Source organism: Epargyreus clarus, unplaced genomic scaffold (genome assembly GCF_041222505.1).
Source record: "Epargyreus clarus isolate Ecla_fem2 unplaced genomic scaffold, WU_Ecla_fem_2.2 ptg000017l, whole genome shotgun sequence".
Classification (NCBI taxonomy): domain Eukaryota; kingdom Metazoa; phylum Arthropoda; class Insecta; order Lepidoptera; family Hesperiidae; genus Epargyreus; species Epargyreus clarus.
Genome location: NW_027332225.1, coordinates 5,475,758 through 5,488,564, shown reverse-complemented (window position 1 = coordinate 5,488,564; position 12,807 = coordinate 5,475,758). Strand labels below are relative to the sequence as shown.

The 12,807-nt window shown below is 37.2% G+C and overlaps 1 protein-coding gene across 8 annotated transcripts in view; it reads right to left on the bottom strand.

The window, feature by feature from the left end:
• The window catches only part of Rbcn-3A (rabconnectin-3 alpha), a 46,982-nt gene that overhangs the window by 14,941 nt on the left and 19,234 nt on the right, over window positions 1-12,807 (bottom strand). For 5 of the 8 annotated variants that reach the window (XM_073081942.1, XM_073081941.1, XM_073081946.1 and 2 more), the window contains 21 exons: window positions 12,390-12,535; window positions 12,042-12,148; window positions 11,639-11,949; window positions 11,077-11,361; window positions 10,412-10,684; window positions 9,837-9,986; window positions 9,451-9,602; window positions 9,013-9,076; window positions 7,726-7,803; window positions 6,732-6,854; window positions 6,254-6,392; window positions 5,386-5,565; window positions 4,742-4,963; window positions 4,126-4,301; window positions 3,722-3,859; window positions 3,524-3,639; window positions 3,205-3,436; window positions 2,557-2,785; window positions 1,813-1,921; window positions 818-1,029; window positions 191-436 (listed from right to left, as the gene is read on the bottom strand). In XM_073081942.1, the coding sequence (XP_072938043.1) occupies window positions 191-436; window positions 818-1,029; window positions 1,813-1,921; window positions 2,557-2,785; window positions 3,205-3,436; window positions 3,524-3,639; window positions 3,722-3,859; window positions 4,126-4,301; window positions 4,742-4,963; window positions 5,386-5,565; window positions 6,254-6,392; window positions 6,732-6,854; window positions 7,726-7,803; window positions 9,013-9,076; window positions 9,451-9,602; window positions 9,837-9,986; window positions 10,412-10,684; window positions 11,077-11,361; window positions 11,639-11,949; window positions 12,042-12,148; window positions 12,390-12,535 (3,688 nt within the window). The remainder of the gene's footprint in view (window positions 1-190; window positions 437-817; window positions 1,030-1,812; window positions 1,922-2,556; window positions 2,786-3,204; window positions 3,437-3,523; window positions 3,640-3,721; window positions 3,860-4,125; window positions 4,302-4,741; window positions 4,964-5,385; window positions 5,566-6,253; window positions 6,393-6,731; window positions 6,855-7,725; window positions 7,804-9,012; window positions 9,077-9,450; window positions 9,603-9,836; window positions 9,987-10,411; window positions 10,685-11,076; window positions 11,362-11,638; window positions 11,950-12,041; window positions 12,149-12,389; window positions 12,536-12,807) is intronic. The other 3 variants (XM_073081943.1, XM_073081948.1, XM_073081945.1) reach the window with 1 other exon arrangement.

Genomic DNA, 12,807 nt, shown 5'->3' with positions numbered 1-12,807 from the left:
ATATAGCACTCACCCTACTCACAGCGCACACAACTTCCTTCTTACAGTGCATTGCTCTTCAGCCTCGATAGTTACCTTTGATCGTGCTAGCAGCTGATACGGCGTGGGGCGATCAAACAGCGGCGGACGGTACGTATTTAAGCAAATGAGTTCGCTGGACGCTTCAGCGCCGCTACTTAAAGTCACTCACCTTTCAACCACTTCTTCCTTCTGACTGCACGTTGCACCTTAGCCTCGAAGTCCGCCTTCTCGCGCACTAGCAGCTGGTGCAGCGTGGGTCGGTCGGGCAGCGGCGGCGGGTCGGTGTCAGCGCAGATGAGCTCGCCGGCCGCGTCGCCGGGCGCGCCCGCCAGCACGGGCACGTAGCCGCACAGCCGCCGCAGCGCCTCCACCTCGCGCTCCAGCCAGATGTACAGCTGGTAGCGGAGGTGGCCGCCTTAAAACACAGAGAAGATATAAAAATTTAAGTACTATGGAAACGCACACATACACACCTAAAATGAGTGTTCGATTTCCGTTTTTAAATAGGACATTTCCTATCTAAAAACGGAAATCGAACATAACGTAAGAAAGTATCAAGTAGGCACAAATTACTTTAAATTAAAAAACAAACATTGTTTTAAAATAATTAAATTAAATAAATAATTAATAATCAAATTAAATTAAATTTTGAGTATTTAGGAATCTTTTATTATTATTTCAAAAGACTCATTACAAATATTTTATTCGATGATCTACACACTTTTAAAACTCTTTTTGGCAACATGGGGGCACCCATGTTTAATTTAACATGAAAATAATACAAAAGTATATTTACCGTCCACTTCAAAACCAGTGGCCAAGGTGCTAAGTTCCTCCATTAGAATCTTGAGACAAGCCACAAACTTGAGTTGCTGTGCCATTATGTCGACTGTCGGTATCTCTTCCTTGTCTGCCTCCTTCTCAGCCTCGGAACCGTTTTCCACAGGATCCTCGGAAGTATCCATCTTCATTTCTAGCGGAGGCGTGGACGCACCTGATGCTTCAGACCTACGTAAGCGATTGAAGGTAAATAAGTTAATATTATTAACAGTTCTATTAAGTTAATATGGATGAACAAGGTTCTGTAGACACGACAATAACATTTATTTTTATAGCAATACTAATTATATTTATTTCTATGGTAGTTTCCCATTCTCGACTTTTTAGGTCGGTAAATTCTGAAACCCCCCGCCCTGACACTCTCAGGGAGAAGGAGATTCAGTTTCCCCAATAAATATATTATTCCCTAAAATTTTTGATAATATAGTGTTGGTGTGAATAGCGGCTTGTTTCTGTATAATGTGTATGTTTATATTTGAGTCTAGTTTATCGCAATATTTATGTAAACTTTTGGCTATTATTCCAGTGGTTCCTATTATTATTGGTATGACGGTGGTGGGTGTTTTCCAAAGTCTAGTTATTTCATTTTTAAGTGGGTGATATTTACTTAATTTTTCTATTTCTTTGGCTCCGATGTTATAATCTGATGGAATTGAGACGTCTATTAAATAAGCATGATTTTCTAGTTTATTAATGTAAATGATATCTGGTCTATTGTGTGAAATTGTTTTGTCAGTTTGTACCGGTATCTCCCACATCAGCTTAGCTGTTTCATTTTCTATTACTTGGGGTTGTGTTAGTGTTTCTTTCCACCACAACGGATTGACGTTAAACTTATGTTTTTTAGCTATATAGCAATACTAATTATATTACCTATTAGTTACATGTAAAATATTGCTTAAACTTAGATCAGAAGCTGAACAAGAAACTTTGATTAAGACGTGAACTTACCCTTTATCGTCATCATCCCAGTTCAGTAAGAGTTCGTCTGTCTTGGCGGCGCTCACTGGCGCCCCCCAGTCTACGCTTGATGCGCCCCAATCCACACTTGCTTCTTCTTCTAATAAATTGTTTGCTCAATATTAATGTTATAGTTATAGTGCAATATACTAAACAGTTAAATACAATGAATAATATCAATTTGAAAGTAATTCGCAAAATAAAAAACTTAAATAAAGATACATAACTGCTTAGCTATCTTAATAAATTAACATTATTTTAAGTATATATTCGTATAAAAAATTGAATTTATTTTGTTAAAAAAATATTTAATAATCAACTTTATTTTTTGACAAACCAATGACTGTTTTGAGGACTACACTAATCATAACATCTAGTCAACACTATCTCATTAATTAAAAAACTCAAGATATCTAAAACTAATGACTGTTTTGAGGACTACACTAATCATAACATCTAGGCAACACTATCTCATTAATTAAAAAACTCAAGATATCTTAAACTAATGACTGTTTTGAGGACTACACTAATCATAACATCTAGGCAACACTATCTCATTAATTAAAAAACTCAAGATATCTTAAACTAATGACTGTTTTGAGGACTACACTAATCATAACATCTAGTCAACACTATCTCATTAAAAATCTCAAGATATAATCTCAAGAAAACAAAACGGAAGCGTAAAAAAAACAAAGACACAAGGACGTACAAACGGACGTGAACGGGTCGTACTTTTGACTGTGGCGTCGAGCTGTCCGGTGTGCACAGCGGGCTGCGCGGGCGCGGCGGCGGGGCGCGCGCGCTCGTCGCGGATGCGCGCCGGCAGCTTCGACAGCACCTCCAGCGCCAGCGCCGGGCAGCCCGCCTTGAAGTGACCGTGCGCCGTCTGGAAGTACAAGCGACGCTCCAGGCGCGTGATGCCCTCTTCGACCTCCTGTTGTAACAGAGCTAGGGTGCCGCCCTGGAATGGAACGCATACGTTGTGACTCGTGAATGTCATACAATTAATGTGAAGTTATGATGGGTCGGTGCCATCAATGTGCAAGTAATAAAATAAAACTATATGCCATAAACAAAATGTGTAGTGTTGAAACTTATTCTGCAAACATAAAATAATTATGTATAGATCAATTCATAATAAAATTATTTCAAATATCAAAATGAGTTATTGCAGTATAATCGTTGATGTTTTTGCAAATCATATAATCAGTAACATATAAATGTTGAGCCCTAATTTTGAATCATCGTAAAGTTGAGGACGTTATTAAATTAAATAAACGACTAAGTCATCCTGTAAAATTTAATATTACAGTAACAATAATAATTGTAAAATGTATTTTAAATAGCGATTATATTAGATATAACAAAAGTATCACAAACCTGGCTAGGCATGTTGTGTCGCTTCAACCTTGGATGTGTGCGCAAATACACGTAAAAGTTAAACACGCTTGGCATAGGTTCGTTATCCCGCGCTGCATGCAGCCTTCCCGCGGGACATATCAGTGTGTCGAGTGCCTCGCCATATTGTTTCAGTTCCCATAACGCCATTGATCTAACGAAGGGATCGGGATGCGCGCGCTCCAAGTCTATTTCTCCGTCTTCTGTTTCACCACTAAAACAAGAAATGAGTCCTTATTATTAGTAAAAATTATAAAAGTAAACGGATTTTTAGTACATTTAGTATTTACATCATACTTACCCTAATATTTCATCCATCAACAACTTTTTCAAACTTGCAGGCAATGGGCTGTCAGATTCATACAAACGCGCTACGACCATCGCTAGTTGTAAATCTCCTAGACGAGTAATTAGTACCTAAAACAAATACATGCGTGTGTGATTTTTTATATTACGTTTACAATTAACATATTATAAACTGAAATTCTAGAATATGTACCTCTAAGGCGTCTTTCAACGCACCGCCCAACAAAAAGAACGCGGCTGCGTGCTCAAATCTCTGTCTTCCGAGTAAAACAAAAGCATTCTTCAATGCTGCCTTTCGCCAACGGTCTTGAGTAAAGTCGTTCGAAAAGAACTGTGAAGAAAAATTCCAGATTTATGTTCAAGAAAAAGTAAGTATAAAAATCTGTCTATGAAATTCTAACCTCCTAAATAAGTCACAATTTTGTGGGCATTATAGTCCTCATTACGTGTCTTTATTGCCAATATAAGGAACTAAATTTTTCTTGCATTTTTTTTTGTTCATAACACTAGTATATTTAATTTTGGCCTATTTGGTGCCATACATTTAATTAAAAGCTACAAATCTTTTTCTTAACTAATTATTCAATGTACACTCACGGCAGTCATTTTATCGTCATGATTAGACCGGAAGAGGCCCCAAAGCAGCGTTTTCTTCTTCATCGCCAGGTAATATAATGCAGCGTCCATAGGATCCTGTTTGGCTTTGTAGGCGGCACGCGCCAGTCGTTCTACGCACGTACGGAGAAGATCTCCTCTAACCCACCAACCAACACCTGTACAAATCAATATCATCAATTTAATATTAGTTAAAAACTAAATGGTACACATATTGTATTGCTTTTGGATAGATTAGGGGAAGTATGCGTAAGTGCCAACAGTACAGTACTGGAGCCAAAGATATTCATACCAAAGCGAACTGCACGCAAAAAATAACTCGCAAGTTGAAATAACACGTGCATATTTTTTTAAACTTACTACATTAAAGTTCGTCATCCGTAGCTCTTTTCGATACTACTCAATTGTAAAAACTGGGAAAAGGCGTCAAAAACTTTGATCGAAAATCACCCAAGACATGTCGGTCAGGTCGGTTAGATGTCAAATAATCGACATTAATTTTTGTCAATAAATTAATTATATTTTATCAATGAAAAACCTGATTTTTACTTTTACTTTACCTAATACCTGCATTAATCTAAGTACTTTTTATATTTACCCAATTCCCGCATAGTGGACCACTTGGGCTGCCCCTTGGTGTATCCCGGCAGCAACGCTAACAACTGCGGGTGCGTCTCAGAGTGGAACGCCCACACGAGGTTGCAGGTGCCGACGCCGGCGCGCTGCAGCGCCGCGCGCTGCGCCAGCGGCAAGCACCGCAGCAGGTAGCCGTAGTGCTTCATCGCGAGCAGGAAACGTAACCCGCAGTCGTCTAATGAATCTAGGTAGACGTATAACTTGTGTCAATAAAGAGTGGAATTCAAAATGGCGGCATATGTTTTACGTTATACTCTTATATTACACAGGAAGAGCGAAAAAGTTAATAGAAATTGCGCACTTTTGACCGTAACATATGACAAGTTACCTATAGGCCGTTCCTATTGCTGAAAGAAGGTTAGGATCACATAGTTAGGTTTTAACACAATAGTACATCCAAAATATAGGTGGTTAATATTTTTCTAATTTTCATTTATTAACGATAACAGTATCGATTTTTTCAGTGTTCACACGTACAAGTCAACGGTTAAATCTAAAATTCACGTAGTATATAAGGTAAAAATATTATTTCCAAATTGTACTATAAAAAATTAAGGCAAAGTACATATAATAAAAAAAATGAATATACAATACTTATAGTCATACCAGGCAACATTTCCTGGCCCGTGCCTGCGGCGACGTCCACCTTGGCGTTGGCGGCGAACCGCTCGGCGAAGTCTGCGTCGCACGTCGACACCGTGTCCGCCAGCGCCAGCAGGTGCATCTGGTCCAGCGAGCTCAGCCCCGGCAGGTGCGTGTGCGTTAACAGACGGGAGAGGATACGACCTGCAAGGGTATAGAATTTATTTAATAAAATTAAGACTGATTATATTACAAATAATGTATATCTTCAACTGGTAATGGAGAAGCATTAAATTTTACACAGGACTTATTTATATAATGTAAACGCAGGTGCGTATGCGTCAGAAGCGGGGAGAAGATAAGTCCTGCACGAGGGTAGAATTTATTTATAAAAAATACTGACTGAATGCTAGACAATGTATATCGTCTATTGGTGAATTGAGAAGCGTTAAATTTTACACAAGCGTTAAATTTTAGACTTATTTATATAATGTCAACGCGCGCTATGAAAGGATAATTGAAATTCGATCTCCTAAAAATATTAATAAGGAATAAAGAATATAAATTTATACACAACGTGGGTGAATTCGTTCGATGAAGTTATTTTAAAATGTGCATCGATATAAATATAATTGTTTATACCACAATTATAAAACACTGCTATCGTAAGCTGTAAGTAAACTATTTACCAAATTGAAAGTTAAAGTAAAACAGAAACTACTAACCAGACTTATTAACTGTCTACATATAACATCAACAAAACACGCAACATATTGTCCAAAACTTTCCAAGACTACTCAATTTATGATCAAAAAGAGGTAAGAAATAATAAATAACATATAGAGGCAAGAAATAATAAATAATAGTCAACACTACATGTCCAATATTTTACCTTGTCTAGGCCCAAAGTGCGACAACGGTTGTCGCTCAGGCATCGACGGTCGGCGATCGACAGCTTCCTCATCGCCAAGCAATAAGGCGTCCAAATCCTCCTCAACTTCCATTGTGCCTTCGAACAATTCGTTGTAGTCCTGCAACATTTATATTGAGTTTTAAACATTGCACAGGCTTTTTTGGCTCGAATAGTTTATTTGCTGATTCCACTATTTTGTTGGGATTCGGTTTATAAAATTCTATTACTCGTGGTTATTGTAAAAACCAGTGGAAAAACTGCAGTACAAAGGTATTGTAGAACACAACAAAAATGTGGACCCCCTACATACCGAAAATCTCTACATATCGAATCTGTTTTGAATAAGATTAAGTACCCAAATTATGTGTTATTTTGAAGACAGTATACGAAATAAATACGAATAGAAAGGTAACTAGGGGCACCATTTATTTATTTCAAATTCGACTGGTTACCTTACCTTAGCTTCCTGAATAGTGGACGGATGGTGTGCGGACTCCTTGTCGGCCACCAAGAGTGTCCAGAGCGGTAGCGGCGGCACTGACGTCAGTTCAGCGTAGTCCAGCTGTACGTCCTCCGTTATCTACATGTGTGTGACATATTATTATATAACAGATAATTACGAGAACCTGTAAATGTAATGTGTGCCTTGAAGGAAATTGTGACTGTACTAGCTAAATAAGTAAAGTATTTATTCATGAAGTTACTAACCTGATAAAACAATATGAAATTGTGTTATGTATTATAATTTATAAAATATACATATAAACGGTAATAAAAAATGGTTGAAGAGGGTAATAGAACATTTTTGTTTAGTAAATAAATCTTCAATTAAAATACCATTTTTTTATAATACGTTTAATTTAATTATGTACAAATTTAGTTTTAATTAATTTCCAAAATGCAAACAAACAAAATTAAATATATACATGTACAGCTTATGATATGAAAAATCATGAATTTATGTAAATGTTATGTACAGTCGAAGTGAAGCTGAGTTTTTGAAGTTAAAATTTTCCGCGCGTATTTTGGATATACGCGCGGTTGTAACCGTTCTAACGACGATTATAAATGTACCTACGAAAGTGATGATTTTTTGTACATGTAATGTTGTGGCTTACGTATCAGTTTCATGATAAGGGGTTTGAGCTTCAGTACTGACTACTGATGTTCCCGTGACCTTAAATATAACATTTGTATAATTATTCCTTTCAAAGTTTTTGATAAAACCATTCTTGCTGTGCCTGTTTCTAAATAGACATTAAATTCACACATGCCTTTTGTGTAAGCCTTATTTCATGTGATGTAAACTTGCAATAAGGCGAAGCATGGTGCCAGTGGCCAGTTCAGCCTGCATCAGCACTTACGTGTATGGTCAGTATTGAAGTGATTATCTATCGATGAAGCCGGATAATAACGATTGTGAGTGGTGAGTGTGAGAGATGGTGGGTTACCTGTGCGACGCCATCTAGCGGCGAGGCGGCGCCGGCGGCGAACGACACGGACAGCGTGCGCGAGCGCGACCAGCCGCGCTGCAACACACGTGCCCAGTGCTACACGCTATGCATGCACTATGCGATCTCTAAAGCCCGCTCCACATTTTCGCGAGAACGCAAGAAAAGCACGAGAAACGAGAATGTAGAGAGGTTTCTCGTGTTTTTCTCGCGTTCTCGTTGTGTTCTCCGATTTTTGTAGCCCGCTCTATATTTTCGCGAGAACGCGAAGTACGAGAAACAAGAATGTGGAGCCAATACGAATCGGGTTTTTCTCGCGTTCTCGCGAAATTCGCCGTATACTATACGAGAAGGGATCGGAAGCGGTTAACATTGGAGCGTTTTCGTGGTAAAAGCTTTAGTTTTGTTTTTTAACGTTGGCATGTTAAAGGGAAGCAACAGTCGAAATTACTTAATTTTATTAGATACAATTTATTATATATTGAAATCAAATATAACAAATTTAGGTACAATAATGTTTGAGAATATTTTTGTGTTAATCATTTCAATACATAATAAATTATTAACTCATATTCGTTATATATTAGACAGTGAGAACATCAGTTTTAGCTGCTCTCATGCTATGCAAGTTAAGCTACAAATATAACTTAGTCTGTGTATATAATTAAAATGGATAGTTAAGTAGTTATAAAAAGTAATACAGTACTTCTGGGCTTCTGTCCGAACCCGCCTAAGTGCACGTATTCAATTTTTGCACAGAAAAGTCATATATTTTCTGGATATAAAACTTCGGTCTATAGTTTTCATATCAAAATCCTTAAAAAATAAGTTAGGCGAACGGGAAAATCATTTGGAATGCTTTATTCTAGTACATAATATGCTGATAAAATTATATTCATTTTGAAATTACAGACAGACACTTCGATTTTATCTAGGTGTATTGATTTTTTCACGTTAGTAAGTAAGCGTATGTAATGCGCACAAAACAATAACACAACCACAAAACATTTATTTAACAATTATTTTTTATTTATACAATTTAATGTTTCATTTAATAAATGTATGGTTTAGTTAAATATAGTAAAATCTCTAGTAACGTTTTTAAAAGTCCAATAACATTAAAAGCGAAATTTCTTATGTATATGACTATGAAAGTCTTATGATGCATTGAAGTTAGCTCTGTGCAATATTATTTGAGATTGAATTGTTGCATAAAGAAAAATATGTTTCATATAAAAGTTCAATCAGTTTTGATTATTAAGAAAAATAAATTGTGTAAAATTTTACCTGTCTGGATAAACTGTCTTCGTCACCTTGTGAGCTTCGACTTGTGTAGGACCCTCCTATGCATCTAAAATAAATACTTATACATTGAATCTGTGTATTGTTTTTTTTTTTAATAAATGAAGGACTACAAGTGTATGGTATTGCTATAAATATAATTAATGGTTTGAAGACGTTTTGAATTTATTCAATTATGTTTTCGTGATCAGTCTGTATATTTATTAATTTAAGAAATGTTGGACAGTATAAGCATAGAAAAAATGGCTCCATTTTTATGTTAAACTTAACGAGTGTTCTTGAATATAAAGTAAACTGAGCAGTAACTATGAATTTGAAGATCATCGCTTTGGATGATATTTCTTATGAGGCTAAAATAATTATTTAAATTTGCATATTGCTTGTTTATAATTTTCCATTCCATCATAAATATTATCATCTTACCTGACTAAATGAGCTAGGATAGCTTTAACCCATCGTATCTTGCCGCTGTTGAGCAACTCCATCAGCTGCTTGGGGTGGTACTGCGGTAGCACGGGGCACGCCATTTGTGACGCCTCGAACAGGCCGTAGTCCGGCATGTAGTCCAACAATGGCTAGAAATATAATGATCTTATACATACAAGTACTTTAGTATACATATGATAATACAAACTGTTAAATTGAGGCTTTAATAAATTAGAAATAGATTTCAAACACGATATTGTTGCCCGTACAGTAGATTTCAATCTGTTAACAGCTACTCATACGTAGATGTAAGATAAAAGTGCTGTACTTTTAGCATATTTAAAAACAAAACTGTCTCCTGTACTTTTAAATTTCACACTTACTTGAGGTTGATCCGGCTGGGTTTTATTTCGTCTTCTGGCGTCACGCTCCAACAGTTGTAAGTTGATAGACGACACTCGTTGTAAATGAGGAGCGGATACACGCAAATCGGCATCACGAAGTGCACGGGATTCGCTACCTTCTTCTACTTCCTGAGAATAAAGCGTATGACATTTAAAATGGTTTTAAGTATTTTATTTAACATACTTTTAAAAAAATAGACTTACACTTAAACAGTAAGAAATGTAGGTTAAGTTTATGTAGAATAAAGTCTATATAATTTTGATCACAATTTTTGAAATCATTAAATTAAAGTTTTATTACATTATTTTTGTACTTTATACAACACAAAAGCCTGTTGCGAATGTAAGAAATGAAAACATATATTTAGTTGGGAATTAGGGAATTTAATTTTAAAGTTATATGGGTATAAAAAACATACTTAGTGGTCACGAAGTCAATCATAATACAGAATACTAACCCTCCATAATGTTAAAAGTTGAGTAAAAATAAACCAATTACTAATTTCGGTTAGCACGTAGACAAACATGCTTAGATAATAATCGTAATACAGTACATAACGCACCACTCCCGCGGCGTGTCCGGCGGCGATCTGGGGGTTCTCCGGCTTCCACTGCGAGTACACGTGCATCTCGGAGTCCATGCCGACCACGAGGATGCCGTCCCGCACCCACGAGATCTGCATCGGCAGCGGCGGCAGTCCGTCCGCAGTCTTCAGGTCGATACGTCGCAGTTGCATCCAACGGATCTCCTCCACGAACAGCGGCGCTGCTAAGGATGAAGCCTTGCGCAGGATCGGACGGTTGTTGTTTATCGATTCTTTCATCGCCTGAAATTTTTGCATGTGTTTAGAACTGTCGAATTTATAATACAATTCTATAATTTTCAATTTTATTATTTCAAGAACAATTCATAAATACCTATTGTACTTTAATAGCGCATTAGTAGATGAGCGGCTCACATGGTGTACCACATATGCAGTCCAAATATGTAACCATATTTAAAAAAAAAGCTTTGAATTTTTTTCACATTTATTACAATGATAAAGGAATCTACAAACCACTACATACAAAACGTGAGAACAATACACATCTTTAAAAATGTGTTAAGTTAATCTACAATTCATTAACACAGTGATTTTATCCCTACTTCTTGTGAAAGAAGACTTTAGATTAAGAGCTGGCTAGCTACACAATAATGATGAGAGCAAGTTAAACTAACCTTCAAATTGGCTTGCGCGAGGTCACTAGAAACAGGCGTAAACAACAACACCCTAGAGCCCACAGCGACCGTTAGTATATGCGATCCATCTTCTTTCGACACCCAGTCGAGTTGCACCAGATGTTTCTGAGTGAGCGGACAGGTGTTTCCATTCTCCATGATGCTTCTACGTAAGGACTGCAATGTACTGAACGACGGTACAGCGAGTAGTCCCGCCGACTTGCCGGTGTCGCCTTCGCCGTTACGGTTGTTGCGACTTTCATCCGATGATAATGTTTGGAGAACCTACAATTGTAGGTTTATTTCAAACATAATTACAAGCTAAAATAAAAATATACTTACACACAATATTATTATATTTCATTATCCTGTAACTTATCCTCGACATGAATCTTAACTGAACGAAACACAAGACGACAGAAAATTGTCACAGAATGAGCTCCTAAGTCTCTTGACGTTGAACACGGAATTTTCATTAGGTCTTTTGTTATTTAAGATGCCACATATCAATATAGTATTGTTACTCCATGTTGTTCTGAGTGTGAAATTATTGAAATCGTACCTGAGTAAGCCTCTGTTTCTTCTGCATGAAGGACGTATCGTGCAAGTACGAGAGATCAATTTGCGTGTCAGTACACACGCCCACTCGGGGTAGGCTGACATTCCTCAGCGGTATTGTGTCCTCCAATAACCACTCCGCACCACCCGAGCTCTCGCATTCATATACACATACACACAGGTTGACAAACCGTGCGTCGGGATTGGAATTATTATTGGTCGTACTGCCGCCCTTGGGCCGCGTGAAGGACCTGCCACACTTGTATGCGCACGCAATACGTCCTGAGTAGGCGGCGCTTATGTGCAACGGTTGACCTGTGTAAGACATTTTAAAGTTGCCACCATGAAATATTTAAAATCAGAAAATACATTGAAGTTTTATGAATCTTAATAAAATTTGCACTAACCTGGAATGTCTATTGTAGATTCTTGATCTTTGTTCATCATTTCCCATTCTTTCCATGTGTACTCAAATTCACCATTGTCTTTTTTAGCGACATTGCACTTCCAAAATCTGTAAATATATTAAAGTAATTTTTTGCATATTACAAATGGATGTAAATTATTGTCTGCTATTTGGTAACAGATAACATGTACTAGGTTGTTGTCAAACAGATCAGATTAAGGAAAAGATCTCTGTAAAACATAGATCTTTACTTAGGTAGTATATAACACCGTTCGATCCAGATAGAATCTGATTTTACTTGAAATTGCAGTAAGATTTCAGCATATAGTGTAATCAGCCGCTAACATACCTCAAGGTGCTGTCCGAGCAGGCTGTTGCGAGGATGTAGGGCGCAAGGCAGGCGGGGTATATAGAGGCGGAGCTGAGGTGACCGGCCGCCGGCGTGGCGTGGATCACGTCCACGCCGTCCGGTAGTGACAGCGGACACTCGCACACCTGGACACAAACGAATCTTCATTTTTACACACTAACAAACACTAACATACCTTAAAACTTCACTATTTAATTACAAAACATGTATGTCCTTCTAGAATAAGAAGGATTAAGGTCCGTGTCTATATTTAGCCAAATTTGAGTTAGCAAACTTGTAACAAGTCATTCGGCAACATTTTAATGGTAATATTTACAATATTAGTATATTATATGGTAAAGAATGGCCAATACATGTGTCTTAAAAAAAACACGTTAATTAATTAAGTTGATGCTTG